A 19972-nucleotide genomic window follows, 5' to 3' on the forward strand; every position below is an offset into this window, starting at 1 on the left:
ATGGGGGTGGACTGGAATTGCCCGGGGTACATGTTGAGAGAGGAATTGGGTAGGGAGAAGATGGTAATAAAACAGAGGAGGAGGGCGAAAAAGTTTGAGGAAAAGCTGGAGCAAGGAAGAGGAAGTAAAATCGCGCAGATATTTTGGGGGTTAATTAAAGAGGGGGAGAGAGGGTGCAAAAGATGGGAAAAAGAAAGGAAGGAAGCAATACAAGAGGGTAGAAATTATATAGGAAAAGGGAAGTATTTGTCGGAGGCGTGGGGAAGAAAGGATTCGGAGGAAAGATGGAAAAAGATTGCAGAGTCCAGGTACAATAAGTGGTATAGGGTAGTGAAAAGTGAGGGAATACCGAAATATTTGAGGAGAAGAATGAATAGTGAAATGTGGGGGAGGATTTGTAGATTTAGAATGGGGGAAGGAATGAGAGAATGTAAATATTGGATGGAAGAGGATGAAAGGAAATGCAGAGTATGTGAGTATGAAAGGGAAGACTGGGAACATGTTTTAGAAAGATGTAATGGAGGAATGAATGAAGAGAGAAGTATAGGGGAGAGGGTTATATGGATATTGGATGAAAGTGGTCAAGGCGTAAGATGGATGAATGGTTTGGAATGTTTGAGAGAAAAGAGGAAAGAGGGTTTATTGTAATACCGTAAACGTTGGGGGGAATTAAAGTAAATAAGACGATGCCAAAAGAGCATAATGGAACTGGAAACGGAAGCCCTGGCACTGGCACTGGTTGAAAATAGGTTAAGCTTAGTTTGTAAATTTAGGTAGGGATGTATGGTTAGATATTAAGTTGCGTTAGTGTGTAAGGTAAATAGATAAGTAGATTTAAGGATTATGTATTTGTTGAGCCTCGAACCCTGTACATTTACAGGGAGAGTAAATAAAGTTATATACAATCTGGAATTGATTTGGAAAAATAAAGAATAATTTTTAAATATTTACTTCAAAAATTATTAAAGTTTTGAATAATTTTATTTGAAAATTCTGACAAAATTTTATTCAAATTTTTTTGTGGATAATAATAGTAGAATTTTTAGATATACCTACAATTTAAAAATTTCAAAATAATTGAAATTTTATAAAATTATGTTGAAAATAATTAGATTTTTTATTTTTGAAAATATTTAAAGAACTTTTTGAAAATAAATTATTAAAACCGCTGCCAAGTTGTACATTTTTATAATTTTCGTTTTCATTTCATGAACACTTTGCTTCCTCATAGAAATAGTAATAATTGAAATATAAGAATTACTTTTAATAAAAAGGGTTAAAAATCATTAAATCTTGGTCTAATAAATGTGTTTTTATATATTCTATAAGATGGTTATAATAGTTTAATAATTACACATAATTAACTTGTTTATTAAACAAGAATGTTGAAAAAATTATATTTTCCACAATTTTTGATTTTTTAAATACCAATAATTTGATCATTTCTGATCGAATCAGGTTTAAAAATAGGTCAGTCGAAGCGTTTTTTAATGCTCTACAAGTTGGTAATGATACTTCTAAAGTTACACTACCGTCGGGAAATTATCGGTACGGCTGCACGCGTCCGGTCCACAAACATACCAATCTTTAAATCACGATTTTTTTGTAAATACAAGTGTCAGAAAATTAACATATATACCATTCGAAAGCTTATTAAATTCTACGCTCACACCTATGTGAATTTTAAATTTTTTCTGCAATTTTTAAAAAATATGCAAGAGTTGAAAAAATTTCCAAAAAAATTTCATTTTGTTAATTTTTTTGTCAAATTTGTCAATTGCTGCAATCTTTGTATATTTTATTAAAATTTTTAGTTATGTATCATTAATCTTAGAATTTAATAATCTTTCGAATGATAGGGGAGAGTGGTCCTAAGTTGGCCGCCTAAGCAAATTGGTCGAAAATAGTAACAAAATGAAATTTAATCACTTCGGCAAGTATATATTAGTGTTTAGAGATCGTTTTGCTATAATTTTGTGGCATCTAGAACGTTATAGAATAGCTTTTGTAGTCTTAATACAATAAATAGTGAAAAGCTGCATTTTGGACATTTCAGAAATAGCGGTCCTAAGTTGGCCACCACTTTTTTCGCTTGTGTATAAGGAAGAAATGCATATTCTTTTCAATTACGCAGAAATTTTACAAATTTGATACATTTAGGAGAATAAAAACGCATTATTTAACTATTTTTGTTTAGAAAATGAACCAATATTTTATTTCATTTATTTACAGTGGTGGATGGCTGTAGAGACAGGCGTTTTTGTACTATGTTCTTTCTAATGTTTTTTAAACCATTTTTTTTGTTTTGCTTCCTCATAAAGGAAGCCTTATAGTGATGTCGATTTTCGAATTTTTTAGAATCAATTATTTTTACAAATTTTCAAGTGTAGTATATATAATTCGTCGAGAGGAACAAATGTCCGGATGTATGTATGTGTGTGTGTGTATGTCACCGATTCTTGTGGCAAATGTAATGTTAGTACACACATACACACATCAGGACATTTTTTTAAAATCCGTTTCTTAGACTTTGGAGGTCAAATTACATCGAAATTTTTATTTATTTATAACATTTATACGGGCAGTGCCTATTCGTACATAAAGTACTAAAAGATTAGGTATAATGAAAATAAGTTTATAAATACCTATGTCAAAAAATCACAATCGAAAATTTTGCTAATACAATCCTTCCTCTGTGAGGAAGAAAAATAATTGAATTTTGTAAAGATACCGTAAACTAGGGCTATTAGGAACACTGGGGCTATTAGGAACAAAATTCTGTTTTCGGTTGGAGTTGATGCTATCGGCGCCGTTTATCAATAAATTGTGTTACTTGCTTTTGAAAAATTGTTGCAGCGGTAACTGGCAACACTTTTCAATGCAATAATTGTGATTATTAATTATTTTGTGAACAATAGTAGCTTGTAAGTGACTTAATGTGTTTTAGTGAAGTTTCAAACGTGGAAAACATTTGATTGCTGAGGTAAGTTGTTTCATTTTTAACTTCTTAAAGTGATTGTTTTTTATTAATGGGATTTCTTATGGGAAACTTTATAGAGTTAACTAAGTAATAAATACGTTTATTTTGTATTTACAGTAAGATTTACGAGACAAAAACCAAAATTCACAAACGGCGGGTATATATAAGGAACACAATTATTTCTTCCGAATTGTTAAAGTGTGTTGTCAAAACGTAAGTTTTTCGTAATTTATTTTGTTTTTATCACCTTATTTGGTTTTTAGTGTTCAAAGATAGATCAAAAATGTAAAAGAGTGTTGGGAGAGACAAGTCAAAAAACGACCAGTGATTCCATCATCGACCTCAACTGATGATACCAGCAGCGTTTAAAACACACATTCGCTTTTTTAGTTTTGTTTTTACATTTGTGTTATATTCTGTGTTTACTTTCAAGCAATAAAAAATAACTTCTTTAACTTTAAATACGTTTTCCAATGGTTTTTACCGCCATGTTCCTAATAGCCCTATTTTGTAATTTCGAAAAAATCCGTCTTTTTTGCTTAAAATTCCAGCTTTGATCAAGGCAATTATTTAACCCTTTAATGTGCTCGCCAAGATCAAGAAAAAAAACAAAAAATTAAGGCAATATTTCAATACACAAAAAAGTTGCAAGACTTTAAAGTTGAAATCTGTTCCTAATAGCCCCAGTTTTTGGTATTGTTTCTGTTTTTAGAAATAATTTTTCATTTATTCTTTTGAATATACAATAGAGACCCCATTATCCAGATTTTTGATTATACGGAAAAATTTTGAAATATTTTTTTGTTTTTAATTTTAAAGTTTATATGTATTTTGTTATAATTTTAACCTTAAGATAAACGGAAAGAATTCACTTTAGGTATATGAACAAATTCACATTTATTGTTAAGCATAAAAAGTTATAAGATAAAGGCAATTAAAATATATGGATCATCGTCCATAGCGTTCTAAAAAATGAAATTATCTGCGCACAAACATTGCGCGGTCATATTAACCCATTAACTCCCATGAAGAAACTAGCCATTGTATTAAAAAACTAACAATTGGATTCATAGGCAAATGGAAAAAAAATAAATACCTATTTTTTTGTTTTTAATTTTCAATTGTTTAACAACAATTGTTTAAACAAATTAACTATATTAATTAACTATATTAATCTTTATACTCATTCTGTCTGTCACAGTATGAGAGAGAAAGCATGATAAAAAGAAAGAGAGGGAGGTATTGTCTCTCCTTTTAGTTTAGTGTAGGGAGGAAAGAGGTAGTAAGGATAGAATAGGTAAGGAAGTAACGCCTATTTCTTTGGTTTACAGAAGAGCATAATGTTTTCTCCATTCTTCGTGTTAGGTAGAAAGAGAGGAACAGAAATTGGTAGGGGAAGGAACAGTCGGGAATTTCACTTTGAAGCCAAAATACGAAAAGGGCGTCTATTTCCTTATTGGCTAATTATTTTTCTTTTCTCACTCACAGAAAGATTAAGGATTGAAAGATTTTATCGGTATTCCATAAACCAAATGGACAATATTTTACCAATTTTTGACCCCCCCGCCTCCGGTTGTGGACAATCGTGAACATTTGGAAAACCCCTCCCTCCTTTACACTTGTCCACGTGGACAATGCACATTTGAAAAATATGTAAGTATTTTCTTTTATGTTACACCTGCATTTTAAAAAGTAATAAAGCTCATTTTTGAACATATTTTAAAGCACGAAATTACGAAAATGATTAACGATTAAAATAATAAATAAACACTATAATTAAATTAAGCACTTTATTTTTTTTAATTATTATATTGTTATATTAACATCATAGTCAGGGAAACAAAACTTTTTTAGTAAAGTCAGGGAAATGTCAATAAAAAAAATTTTTTTCAGGGAAAGTAAGAAAATTGAGAATTTTTTTCGACTTATAAACAAATCTTTCAAATCAATAAAAATTAGCATCTAATTTTTTAAAATGCAGTATTTTCAGTATTTATAATTACATATTTCCAAAAATTTAAATACGTATACGAAAATAATATTTCAGAATTATTTTTAACATTTTGGAGAAAACATTTATATTCAAAATTTTTAATTAAAATTCATCAAATAATTAATCACTTTATTTAAATTATACAAAAAACCTATTAAGAAATTCAATCCTATTTTCAAAAAATTGAATTAAATTTTTTTTAAAACTAATTCCAGAATTGTTTTATAATAATTATTTAAGATTTAATTATCTTCGAACAATGTAAATACAATTTTATGAATATTTACTTTTTGGACTTATTGAAATTTTTGACAAATTATGGTCCTGTTAATAATTAAAATTCTTAAAAAATTTGATCATTTTTATTAATATTTTTTACTAATTCTATTATTTTTGAAAGATTTTACCAAATTTTAATTTTTTGAAGATAATTGAATCTTAAATAATCATTATAAAACAATTATACTAATTAGTTTAAAAAAATATTTTAATGTCATTTTTAAAAAATAATTGAATTATTTAAAACAGTTTGTGTATAATTTAAAAAAACTAATTAATTTTTTGATGAATTTTAATTAAATATCTTGAATATAAATGTTTTTTTCAAAATTTTAAAAATAATTCTGAAATATTATTTTTGTGTGTATTTAGATTTTTGGAAATATATATAATTGAAAACACTGAAAATATTGAATTTTAAAAAATTAGAAGACAATTTTCATTAATTTTTATTTTTAAATTTGATTTAAACAATTTTCAAAAATTGTAACAAAATACTTCAAATAAATTAATTATTTTTCAATTAAATTTTACAAAAATTAAACTCTTCAAAAAGATTTTTATTATAGATATATTTTAAAAATTTAATTATGTCTTAAAAAATGATTCAAAAACAATTTTTGAATGATTCGTTTATAGTTACTTTTTGCATTATCAAAATCAAAATAACTTGCATTTTTGTACTAAAAATTGTGGTTTTTTATTAATTGTCTTAATTTTCTTAATTTCCATGAAAAAAAATTTTTTCCTGACATTTCCCTGACTATAGTGTTAATATAATATTATAATAATTATAAAAAAATAAAGATTTTAATCAAATTATAGTGTTTATTTATTATGTTAATGATTAACTCATTAACGAATGAAAAAGGAAAATTCTTTGCGCAATTTCAACCTACACCTTTCTAAATAAAAAGGATCATATTTTATTTTATTGACTGTGCTCTTTTCGATTCTAGTGTAAAAAAAGAATTTCGTTAAACCCAAAAATTAAATATGGCGGTAATAATTTCAAAAACACAAAATAATTTCATTTTTTTAAGTATGATAATTTTTTTACCCTTTAACCCCTTCCCAGTGTATGACGTCTATAGAGGCAAAAATATGTCGTGCCACCAATGTGTATGACCGCTATAGTGGCATCTAAAAGGGAAATCACTGTAATAAATGAAATGTGAATATCAATGAATATTCTTAAGATTTTAGGGTCGCTGAAAATGCTGATTCGGGGGATTTTGAGGTTTCTAAATCCAAATCTTTAGTCAAAATTAAAAGATTCAAAATAGCGGCTCTAAAATAGCCAACGAAAAAAATTTTAAATCCGTAAACTTTAAAATTTTTCGATCGCTATTTTGAATTTTTAAATTTTCATTACGCTGATTACGAATTCGATTTTAGTTTACAATAAGTCAAAATGGCGGATCCAATATGGAAAAAAAATTTTTCTTAATGCAATTGATCTTAATTTTGTCACTCGGTGGTTTTTATGGTCGCTGATTACGAATACGATGTTTGCTGACAAAAATTCAAAATGGCTAATATAATATGGGGAAGAGAAATTTAAAAAATTTTCTATTCATGCTCGCTGGTTGTGAGTCGGCGTAAGTGTTAAAACAGAAGTCAATTGTCAGTGAGCGTTCCTAGGACATTTATACCTACCTGACTGGTATTAGAACTCCCGAGTAACAAAATTAAGGTCAATTGCATAAATTAAAAAGAAAATTCCGCCATTTTAAATTTATGAAAACTTACATCAAATTCGTAATCAGCGACCCTAGAAACCACCGAGTGACAAAATTAAGGTCAATTGCATAAAGTAAAAATTTTTGTTTCATATTTGATGGGGGGGTCAAAAATTGGTGAAAATTTTTTCACAAATTTCTGACCCCCCCCCCCTCCCGTCTTCGGTTGTGGACAAATCGTGAACATTTGGCAAACCCTCTCCTCTTTACAGTTCTCCACGTGGACAATGCACATTTGAAAAGTATGTAAGTATTTTTTTAATGTTACTCCTGCATTTTTAAAAGTAATAAAGCTCATTTTTGAACATATTTCAAAGCACGAAATTTCGAAAATGTTTAACGATTTCAGTATTTATAATTACATATTTCCAAAAATCCAAATACATACAAAAATAATATTTTAGAATTATAGTAAAAGATGTTTATTAGTTTTTTAAAAATTCAATCCACATTTATTCATTATCTGTCATATCAAGGCACGTGTTGATCCCTGTTTAGAACCTTAAAGGGTCAAAATACCCGCTAATATGACCCTTTCAAAAATCTCAACGTTTTAGTTGCAAAAAACGGATTTTTTATATGAAGATTGTTTTGTTAAAACTTTAATACGTGTGGAAAGATATCAAAAATTGGTAAGTTGAGGTTATGTACATAATGTTACTATAATGGAAAATAATAACAATATTGTTTTTCTATTTTTATGAACCGTTAACTTATCTTTAAAAAATAAAAACAATTTGCAGTTTCCATATATTGTCTGAAGAGGTCCATCGTCGATGCACGAAAAGCTTCACATATGACAAAAAAGAATTGTTTGAATAAATGTAGATTGAATTTTTAAAAAACAAATAAACATCTTTTACTATATTAGAACAATCCAAAAAAGTCTAAACATCTTTTAACTAACATTTTAGAATTATTTTTAACATTTTGGAGAAAACATTTATTTTTAAAATTTTTAATTAAAACTCATCAAATAATTAATTAGTTTTTAATAATTAGTTTATTTAAATTATACAAAAAATCTATTAAGGGGCCGTCCATAAACCACGTGGACACATTTGGGGGGCGGGGGGGGTGAATCAAAAGTCCACGTTTGTCCACGAAGGGGAGGGGGGGTGTTAAAGCAAATGTCAACGTGGACATATAATCAAAGATATTTCCAAAAAAGATATCTCAAGCTTAATCAGAATGATCATAAGTTTCAGTTAATCAATTTCCCTGACAATTTACTGATATTAAAATTAATTTCCCTGACAAAATTCTTTTTACAGGAAAATATGAATGTTTACGGAAAATGAGTAAAATTTATGATTTTAATTATTTTTTAAAATGACAATTATAACCCTTCCTGAATTCAATTATTTTCTACAATTTCCACCCAGTAAAAAAAAAGTATTGGAAGAGAGCGAATAGTATTGTCGGTGAGTTTCTGCCAATACGGTTTTCACGCGAAAACATATTGGCAGAAACTCACCGCCAATACTATTCGCTCTCTTCCAATACTTTTTTTTACTGGGCAACTAAACCTTCGTCTTTGAATCAATTAATTTAAATAATTTTCCGAAAGTTCTTCTAAAATTCTGTTATATTTTAAAATTTTTTTTGAATTTGATTGATAAATTTTAATTAAAAATTTTTAACATGATTGTTTCCTCTAAAATGTTAAAAATAATTTTAAAATGTTATTTTTTTGTATATATTTGAATTTTTGGAAATATGTAATTGAGAATATTGAATATTAAAAAATTAGAAGCTAATTTTCATTAATTTTCATTTTTAAATTTACCTTTAAAGATTTTTTATTCTACAAAAATTGTAACGAAAGACTTAAAATAAATTAATTATTTTCAATTAAATTTTACAAAATTTCAACTATTCAAAAAGATTTGTTTATACAGGGTGGCCATTTTTTTGTAAAAAAAAATTCACGGTCATTTCCCGGTCATAAATTATTTTTCCCGGTCATAAATAATAACTCTGAAAATAAATTATTCCATGAAAGATTGAAAGAATTTCCTGATTTTTAGACAAAACTTTGCCTTTTTCCTAAAACCTAAAAATATTTTAGTTTACTCTAAAAATAATTTTGAACTTAAATAGATTTTTTGAAATAAATATTTAATTATTATCCATTATTTTTCCATATAGTAGGTATTCAAATTTAAAAAAAATTCAAATTTTAAATCCTTTAAATTTGAATAATTTTAAAGAATTGCTACTGTAACTTATTAACAATTATTTTCAAAATTTCAATTCAATTATATTCTAGAAATAACTAAAATATTTCTAAAATCCACTTGTTTACAAGACAATTTCATGAAATTTTGAATAATTTAAAAATTTTTCAATTAAATATTAGGTACATATTTAAAAACATAACTAATTTGAAAAAATGTGAATAAAAATATTTTTAAAAACTGACTTATTCAGAATTTGTAATTAAAATCTTTTAAAATTCAACTTTTCTAAAACTTAAATTTGAAATTTTTTAAAATTCAATCTATAATAATTATTAATTTAACATTCTAAAATATAGAAAAATTTGCTTATCAATAATTGCAAAAAAAAACTAATTGATATTAATGCAAAATACGATTTTTTAAAGAATTTTCTTAAAAAGGAAATTTTATTTATTTTTATATACATTATTTATTATTCTAAAATTAATTTTTATAAATTTCGTATCACTTTTGTTCTAATTAGTTGAAATTTTTAATAATTCTTATTTGTTTTGTTATAATATTATTGCAAAAAAATTTTTAAATTGATTTATTTTTCACTATTCTATAGGATGTGAAATTTTTTCTCATTGAAATTTTTTTGACAAGTTTAATTAAAATTATATTTTGTTTAATTATTGTTAGAAATAGAAAGAATTTAAAATTAAATTTAATATTTTCTTTTTCTAAATCTGTTACGTTGGACAGCAAAATTCATAATTTTCTTATAAATTCTAGAAATTGAATATTTTTATAGTACTTTTTATAAAATTCTCTGACAAAATATAAATAGATTTTATAGAAGATCGTTCAATCTTTTTTAATGAAATATAGTTAATACCTAAGTCTTGAAATAAATATTTTTATTTTTTCTCACAAAATAATGTGTGTTTTTAAAAAAAAATCCAAAATCCCGGTCAAGTTCAAAATTCACTGTCATTTCCCGGTTTCCCGGTCCAACGGCCACCCTGATTATAGTTATTTTTCACATTATAAAAATCAAAATAACTTGTACTTTTTTTTACTAAAAATTGTGGTATTTTGTCGCAATTATTTTAAATGAGTCGAAAAAAGTCACAATTTTCTTAATTTCCCCAAAAAATTTTTTCCTGACATTTCCCTTACTTTACTGACATTCTTGCTTTGAAATATGTTCAAAAATAATCTTTTTTATTTTTTAACATACAGGAGTAAAAAAAACTTATTTTTTTAATTTGCAATATCCACGTGGACAATTGTATAGGGGGGAGGGGGTTTGACAAATGTCCACGACTGTCCACAACGGGGGGCGGGGGGGTCAAAAATTGGTGAAAAATTGTCCACGTGGTTTATGGACGGCCCCTAAGAAATTCAATCCTATTTTCAAAAAATTGCATTAAATTTTTTTTAAAAACTAATTCGTATAATTGTTTTATAATTATTATTTTAGATTTAATTATCTTCGAACAATGTAAATAAAAATTTTTGAATATTCACTTTTTGGATTTATTGAAATTTTTGACAAATTATGGTCCTGTTAATAATTAAAATTCTTAAAAAATTTGATAATTTTTATTAATATTTTTTACAAATTCTATTATTTTTAAGAGATTTTTACAAATTTTAATTGTTTTTGAAGATAATTGAATCTTAAATAATCATTATAAAACAATTATACTAATTACTTTTTAAAAATATTTTAATGTCATTTTTAAAAAATAATTGAATTATTTAAAAGAGTTTTTGTATAATTTAAAAAAAACTAATTGATTTTTTTGATGAATTTCAATTAAAAATCTTGAATATAATTGTTTTTTTCAAAATTTTAAAAATAATTCTGAAATATTATTTTTGTAGTATGTATTTAGATTTTTGGAAATATATGTATGTAATTGAAAATACTGAAAATATTAAATTTTAAAAAATTAGAAGACAATTTTCATCAATTTTATTTTTTAAATTTAATTTAAACAATTTTCAAAAAATGTAACAAAATACTTAAAATAAATTAATTATTTTTCAATTAAATTTTACAAAATTTTAACAATTCAAAAAGATTTTTATTATAGATCAAAAATTGAATTATGTCTTTGTTTGGGTTTCGAAGTGAACCACGGGTGTCCTGCCGCCCGGGGGGCTGGCGCCCTGAAGTCTATCGACTGTGGAAGGGGCCGGCCAGGCGATTCCCCCTCTATTCGAGTTCTTCTCTGAAATTCGGGAGTCAGTGAACTGCCTGAGGCATTACTCTTAGTCTTCTCACTTCAGACGGACGCTCGGGCAGATCTTGTGAAAACTTATTTAAAATTTCTATCACTCTTTTTTTTTCTCGTTATAAAGTGTTCTCGTTTGGTTTTTCTTCACATTTTTTATATTTAGTTCGCGTTTCCTTCTTTGTACACGGGGCTGTCCCCCCTCTCAGACAACCCTCTGGGTTGTCCAGCATGGTGTGTCGTTAGTTTAACTTTTTTTTCATTTTGTCCGTTCATTTTTCAGTTTTTCTAAATTAATTCATTAAACTCTAACAGAATTTTGGTGCATCGGCCGGGAATTTGCCTCTATTCCCCCGTTAGTCTTGGACTAAAGAGCAAATTAATAAGGGCAAAAGCAAAAAAGGGTATCTTATTAATTTGCTATCGTGAGGTCGAAGGATAAGGGCAAAAGCAAAAAAGGGTATCTTATCCTTCGCCGAACGAGAAGGAACACACGAGGGGGATAGGGGCAAAGGCAAAAAGGATACCCTATCTTTTCCTGAAAACATCCTCACCGTTGTCTCGCAACAAGATGGCTCCAACCTTGAAAAAACTATTGTCGCAACAGGCCACTCGCCTCGACACAATAAAAAGAACTATCACACGTAGAAAACAGGCATCGAAGGAAGGAACCCTATCCATTCCTCTTCTTAAGTCTAGGTTGAACCAGTTAGAAATGTACTGGAACGAGGCCCGAGAAGCTCACCTAGACATCGTGAGTACTGCGGACTCTGAAAAAGAGCCCTATGTTACTGAACAACAATTTGAAAACATGGAGGTCGAATATGAAGCCGAAACCGATGATTTAGCTTCACTACTACACGACTCAACAACATCCACTCAACATAACGAGCCCTCCAATCTACATACAGGCGGACCAATTTCAAGCAAGTTGCGCCTGCCGAAGTCTACATTACCGCAATTCTCTGGGAAGTACGAAGATTGGGGAAACTTTTCAGATTTATTCCTCTCCATGATAGATGAGGACAAAACGCTGCCTAATGTCGTAAAACTGCAATATTTGAAGCAATGTTTAACCGATGAGGCTGCCGACTTTGTGAAGGACATCAAAGTAGAGGAAGTAAATTACAAGCCCACATGGGAGGCATTAAGGGGCAGATACTGCAACGTACGCCTGCTCATACATACTCACTTCAACACCCTTTACAATCTACCCAAACTACAAAGCGAATCGGTAGCAGACCTCAAAATACTCATCGACAAAACTAGACAAGCTGTCCGCTCTCTGAAAAACATCGGAAGAGAAATCATCGGTGATTGGCTGGTTTTACCACACGAGCGAACGGCTGGATCCAGAGTCGCGCCTTCAATGGGAAAACTACCTCAGCACCCGGAGTTCGAAACCCCCCAATTCGGAAGGCAACGACACGGAACCCGATGATTATCCCACATTCCAAGCTTTGGCAAAATTTATCGACGATCGAATAATCACCCTAAACATGACAGACTCGCATCGCTCAACGACAACCACCAACTCGCTCGCATCAAGTTCAAAAAAACAAGGACAGAAAAACATCAAGAGGTCTTTTCACAACTCAGAAAAGAGCGGACCTTCAAACCGGAAATGTCCAAAGTGTTCCGAAGAACACTACATAGGTCGCTGCCCGACCTTTAAACAACTTAGCACATTGGAGCGCCTTAACGAAGCACGACGAATGAAACTCTGTTTTAATTGTCTAGGCCTTCACCAAATCAAGGACTGCACTTCCAAGGGACGCTGCTTCGAATGTCATAAGGAACATCACAGCCTTCTGCACAGGCCATCTAGAGACGAAAAATCCGAGCACGAAAAGAAGGCAAAAGGCCCTCACCAGACACAAAGTCCACCGGCTAGTGCTGCATTCTCCGTCCGTACGAATACAACGTCCATCAGCAGATCCAAACGGACAATTCTTCTGGCAACAGCCTGCGCTGTTCTTGAGGGACCAAAAGGCCAAATCAAGGCCCGTGCCATGCTGGATCAAGGATCCGAGGTATCCTTCATTTCACAGGATGTCGTAAGGCAATTGGGACTATCATGCTACCCCGCAAATGTCACTATCCTGGGATTGGGAAACCACAAAGTGGGGGAGGCAAAAACAGTTGCCACGATGACCCTAAGGTCCGTGCACCAACCCGACTTCCATCTCGAATTCCAAGCTTATGTGGTCCCGAAACTTACATCAAGGCTTCCAACAAGAAGAATAGTGGAGATCGATCTAGATTGGCTCGGAGCAGAAAAGTTGGCTGATCCTCTGTACTACCAACCTGGAACAATCCAACTTATAATCGGTGCCGATTACTATGGACAGTTATTAGTACCAGGGCTGTACCAGATTGAAAACCCAAAAGCAACAGCCCAAAAAACAGCTCTGGGCTGGGTTGTTTCGGGAACAGTTCAAACCGAGTCTAAACGGCGGGCGGAACCAACTTCACCAATAACAGTTTCGTCAATGCATTGCTTACCGTCAGAAAATATTCAAGATCAACTACAACGCTTTTGGGAATTCGAAACAATCCCAAATAACAAAGTTATCAAGCCAGACGACGAACGTTGTGAAAAACATTTCGTCAATACACATACACGAACCCCAGAAGGCCAGTACATGGTCCGTCTTCCCATTAAGTGTCAACCTCCAGAGGCTGCGGCTGAAACAAGAAAAATGGCTGCAAGCAGCCTAATTGGAACAGAGCGACGATTTAAACAAGATATCAAGTTATCCGAAGCCTACTGCGAGTTCATGGATAATTACGAATCAGACGGCCACATGGAGAGAGTTCCAGAGGAGGAATTAAACAACCCAAAGGCTTGGTACATACCACACCACGCAATAATCTAACAATTAAACAACTTGGGCTGGAAATTAAGAGTGGTGTTTAACGCATCAAGGTTAACCTCTCAGAAAAAATGCCTTAATGATTTCCTGCATGCCGGACCTGCTCTACAGAACGACATTGGCCTCATACTATTAAACTGGCGCAGACACAGAGTCGTTTTCACCGCGGACATAGTAAAAATGTTCCGCCAGATCCTCGTCCATCCGGAAGATCGCGACCTACAACGGATTCTATGGCGATCAACTCCGGAGAAACCCATCGAAGAATATCGGCTCTGCACTGTCACATATGGCACGGCGTGCGCGCCATATCTCGCCATCCGCACCTTGAAACAACTTTCGATCGATGAAGGAGCTCAATTTCCACTTGGAGCGGACTGTTTGTTAGATAACACCTATGTCGACGATATCTTCGACGGCGATGATGACGTCCTTCACGCCGAGAAGAAACGAGATCAAGTGATAGATCTCTGTGCGAAGGCGAACCTTAAGTTAGATAAATGGGCAGTAAACCACCCCGATCTACATCCTTCATCTAGCGCACCACTATCCTCGGAGATCATCGACAAAAACACAGTCTTTAAGACTCTGGGGATACTGTGGGCTTCAAGAGTCGATTACTTTGCTTTCAACAACCCTCAAAAAACACACATCTCAGGGGATGCGACAAAAAGAATGATTTCCTCTAGCATTGCCCAGCTATACGACCCTTTGGGCTGGCTCGCACCTATCACAGTGGTCGCCAAGATCATGCTCCAGGACCTCTGGATACTCAGAATTGACTGGGATGCTGAACTCCCTACCGAAGTACAAGAGCGCTGGACGCAATATTATCAATCCCTAGTTGGATTATCAGGTATCAAGATACCACGCTGGCTAGGAAGCTTTTCGAACTCGCTGATCGAGCTCCATGGATTCTCAGACGCATCCACTCGAGCCTACGCAGCAGTAGTCTACGTGCGAGTCCTTAAATACAAAGAGGACGGTCAAGTTACACTTCTTGCAGCGAAGTCCAAAGTCGCTCCTATTAAGACTGCAACAATACCAAAGCTAGAACTCTGTGGAGCTGCTCTCCTAGTAAAGCTCTTAAAATACGTTAGACGGCTGACCTTTCTAAATGCTGTGCCTGTGACGGCTTGGTGTGACAGTCAAGTCACCCTAGCCTGGATCAACCAACATCCATCTAAATGGAAAACCTTCATTGCGAACCGTGTCTCCTACATTCAGACTGAACTGCCTTCGGTGAAATGGAGACACGTGCCTAGCCAAGAAAATCCGGCTGACCTAGCGACACGAGGTCTTCAACCAGAGACCCTACGAGAAAATAGACTTTGGTGGAATGGTCCACAATGGCTGTCCCTATCACCGGCTAATTGGCCCTCTCAACTTCAACGTCCCGATACCGAAAATGCGGAAGTAAAAGCGTTCCTCACAGTCAAGAATGAAGTCGAAATTGAGATCCTCTCAAGATTCTCCTCTTTGCAACGGCTTATTAGAGTTGTAGCATTCTGCTTGAGAGTGTTCAAGAACTATAAAGCAAAGGGATCTGAAAACTCTTTCAAGGATACAGTCCTCTCCTCGACCGAATTGGACTCCGCCAAATCGACGGTCTTAGCGATAGCGCAGAGGAAAACATTCTCTGAGGAGATAGACTTACTCAAAAACGCGAAAAGCATTCCTAAACATAGCAAACTCCGCAATCTCAACCCCTTTTTGGATAAAGCGGGAATCCTTCGAGTAGGTGGACGTTTGAAACATTCCTCACTAGCCTTCTCCTCGAAGCATCCACCGCACCGATTCTACCAAAAGATTCACCACTGACACCCTTGTATGTAAGCTTAGCGCACAAGGTCTCGGGTCATGGAGGACCAAAATTAACCCTGAGCATCCTTCGAAACTTAGTGTGGATTGTCGGCGCAACCTCACTAGTGAGAAAACTGGTCCGCAAGTGTGTGCCCTGTCACCGAATTAAACCTCGCTTTCCCACGCAGCTCATGGGTGATCTCCCACCCGCAAGAATAGAACCGGCTCGTCCGTTTACGAATTGCGGACTAGACTACGCTGGACCTTTTCAACTGCGGGCCACTAAAGGCCGTGGAATCAAATCCTACAAAGGATACATTGTAGTTTTCGTTTGCTTCGCTACGAAGGCGATTCATTTGGAAGCGGTGAGCGACATGACGACTTCAACCTTTCTAGCAGCCTATCGCAGATTTACAGGACGAAGAGGTCTTTGTCGACGATTGTACAGCGACAACGGAACAACATTCCAAGGTGCCGATCGGGAACTAAGATCCATGTTTAAAAGGGGGTCCACATTCTACATGGAAGCCACAGCGGCTCTCGCAAACGACGGAGCGACATGGAGCTTCATCCCCCCAAACTCACCTCACTTCGGCGGACTCTGGGAGGCCGGAGTGAAATCGGCAAAGCACCATCTGGCTCGACTGATGATTTCGCGGACATTTACTTTCGAAGAGTTTAGCACCCTCCTTACTGAAATAGAAGCCTGCTTGAACTCAAGGCCTTTATGCGCCATGTCAACCGATCCAGAGGATCTTAACGCTCTGACCCCCGCACACTTTCTCATCGGTAGCACATTGGCAATGATTCCTGACAAAGAACCACCGAACGTACCTGACAACCTATTAAAGCGCTACGAACTTATTCAAAAAATAAGGAACAACTTTTGGAGAAGATGGTCCCAGGAGTACCTACAGTCGCTGCAAGTCAGAGGGAAATGGCAGCAACCTTCGGACAATTTCAGTGTCGATCAGTTAGTGCTCATCCAGGACAATCGATACCCCCCCGCGAAGTGGCCTTTAGGAAGAGTGATCGCGGTTCATCCGGGGGCTGACGGGATGGTCCGAGTGGCTACAGTGAAAACAATTTACGGAACATATCGTCGCCCTATCGTGCGACTTAGCCCAATACCGCCACCTCATTAAACAGGAAAAAGTGTCATTTGTCCTGCGGACAAGGCGGGCGGGAATGTTTGGGTTTCGAAGTGAACCACGGGTGTCCTGCCGCCTGGGGGGCTGGCGCCCTGAAGTCTATCGACTGTGGAAGGGGCCGGCCAGGCGATTCCCCCTCTATTCGAGTTCTTCTCTGAAATTCGGGAGTCAGTGAACTGCCTTGTGAAAACTTATTTAAAATTTCTATCACTCTTTTTTTTCTCGTTATAAAGTGTTCTCGTTTGGTTTTTCTTCACATTTTTTATATTTAGTTCGCGTTTCCTTCTTTGTACACGGGGCTGTCCCCCCTCTCAGACAACCCTCTGGGTTGTCCAGCATGGTGTGTCGTTAGTTTAACTTTTTTTTCATTTTGTCCGTTCATTTTTCAGTTTTTCTAAATTAATTCATTAAACTCTAACAGTCTTAAAAAATGATTTGAAAACAATTTTCAAATAATTTGTTTATAGTTTTAAACTCATAGATTAACTCATTAACGCCTGAAAAAAGAAAATTCTTATTAAATTTTATTTTATTAAGTGTGCTCTTTTCGATTCCAGTGTGAAAAAAAGAATTTCGTTCAACCCAAACATTAAATATAGCGGTTATAATTTCAAAAACACAAAAAAATTTCATTTTTTTAAGTTTGATAATTTTTTTACGCTTTAACCCCTTCCCAGTGTATGACGTCTATAGAGGCAAAAATAATTCGTGGCACCCATGTGTATGACCGCTATAGTGGCATCTAAAAGGAAAATCTCGGTAATAAATGAAATATGAATATCAATGAATATTCTAAAGTTTTGGGGTCACTTAAAATGCTGATTCGGGGGATTTTAAGGTTTCTAAATCCAAATCTTTAGTCAAAATTTAAAAATTTTAAATAGCGGCTCCAAAATAGCCAACAAAAAAATTTTAAATCAGTAAACTTTGAAATTTGTCGATCGCCTTTTTAAATCTTGATTACGCTGATTACGAATTCGATTTTAGTTTTCAATAAGTCAAAATGGCGGATCCAATATGGAACAAAATTTTTACTTTATTCAATTGATCTTAATTTTGTCACTTGGTGGTTTTTAAGGTCGCTGATTACGAATACGATGTTTGCTTTCAAAAATTCAAAATGGCTAATATAATATGGGGAAGAGAAATTTAAAAAAAAATTTCTATGCACGCTCGCTGGTTGTGAGTCGGTGCAAGTGCTGAAACAGAAGTCAATTGTCAGTGAGAGCTCCTTGGACATTTACACCTACCTGACTGGTATTAGAACTCCCGAGTAACAAAATTAAGGTCAATTGCATAAATTAAAAAGAAAATTCCGCTTTTTTAAATTTATGAAAACTTACATCAAATTTAGAATCAGCGACCCTAGAAACCACCAAGTGACAAAATTAAGGTCAATTGCATAAAGTAAAAATTTTTGTTTCAAATTGGATGGGGGTGGTCAAAGATTGGTGAAAAATTGTCCTCGTGGTTTATGGACGGGCCCTAAGCTTATATTGCGGCTTATATCATGACTATCAATAAATCTCGGTGTCAATCTTTTGACAAAGAAGGAAGAATACTTCAATAAAATAATTCTTCTAATGTGTAATGAATTTATATAAAGTTTTTCTATCGCTAAACTAAACTAATCGAAACAGGAACCATTATTATTATTATTATTATTATTATTATTATTATTATAAAAAAATTATAACAAATTTTCGAAAATTGGCTGCCACGGAGCTGACCACCCTATGCATTGAATCATACTGCTCAACTGGGGCTATTTTATGTACGCGAGGTATTTAATAAATAAAATTATTAAAAAGAACCTCTTTGTCAAAAAACCATAAATAAGTTAATTAAAATCCTTAAAACTTCAACCGGTGGGCAACATAACGGCAGAAAATTAACTTAAATTAATATTTACAAGTTTTTCAAATTAGTTTTAAAACTATTTCTCTCGTTTTTCTAATAACTTGAAAAGTGTATTAGATATTAAATTGTTATTCATTTAACCTTAAAAAATTAATTTCAAGTTTTTGAAAAATATAATATTCAAAACGTTTAAAAAAGCTCCTATTGAAATGATGATTCAAAGTTATTTACATGTGTTTAAATGATAGTTTTATAATTATCATAATGTATTATTGTAAAATGTATATTTAAAAGAAAAAGTGTTATTTATTTTCTGAGTAATATAAAATTTGAAGAAAGGTTCTTAATTTTTAATAAATCATGATTTTAGCAAAATCTTCGTGTTTTATTTTACATTTTGCCGTATAATATTTACAACATTTTTTTAATATCTCATTCTTTTTTTAATTTACTCTGAAATATCTACACAAAAGATTTAATGAAGGAGATAGGATCAAAAAAATGTTTACGTAACATTATAAAAAGACAAAGTTCGATGCACAAAGTAGCTTCATCCCGGGGTCTATTTTGTGCACAACTTTTAATGACTACAACTCCGACAAAAAAATTTATTTCATTGCCTCACTTATAGGAAACCTTCAGAAGGAAGTCCATAACATATGTCAAAAGTTGATTTTCTTTTAATTCTGAATTTGAATAAAGCATTGAGTTAAAAAAGCATTTTAATGCACAAAATAGCCCCTGCAAAAATATTTATTATCAGCTTGACATAACGAGAGAATTTCATTTACATAATATTATAAAATTAGCGCATAAAAATAATTTCAGAAAAGTATTCACCAATAAGAGCGTTACGATCAACAGTAATACTGTGTGT

General features: G+C 32.7%; 3 protein-coding genes across 3 annotated transcripts; all 3 read left to right on the forward strand.

Moving 5' to 3' along the window:
* The first annotated feature begins 12904 nt into the window (after nucleotides 1-12904).
* On the forward strand, nucleotides 12905-14284 carry LOC122508896. The gene has a single exon (XM_043622564.1). The coding sequence runs from the start codon at nucleotides 12905-12907 to the stop codon at nucleotides 14282-14284; it is 1380 nt and encodes a 459-aa protein (XP_043478499.1).
* A 177-nt stretch (nucleotides 14285-14461) lies between these two features.
* Nucleotides 14462-16102, forward strand: LOC122508897. The gene has a single exon (XM_043622565.1). It carries the CDS (start codon nucleotides 14462-14464, stop codon nucleotides 16100-16102), a length of 1641 nt encoding a protein of 546 aa, XP_043478500.1.
* A 173-nt stretch (nucleotides 16103-16275) lies between these two features.
* LOC122508898 lies at nucleotides 16276-17229 on the forward strand. The gene has a single exon (XM_043622566.1). The coding sequence runs from the start codon at nucleotides 16276-16278 to the stop codon at nucleotides 17227-17229; it is 954 nt and encodes a 317-aa protein (XP_043478501.1).
* Nucleotides 17230-19972: the final 2743 nt, after the last annotated feature.

Source organism: Leptopilina heterotoma, unplaced genomic scaffold (assembly GCF_015476425.1).
Source record: "Leptopilina heterotoma isolate Lh14 unplaced genomic scaffold, ASM1547642v1 Lhet_58, whole genome shotgun sequence".
Classification (NCBI taxonomy): Eukaryota; Metazoa; Arthropoda; class Insecta; order Hymenoptera; family Figitidae; genus Leptopilina; species Leptopilina heterotoma.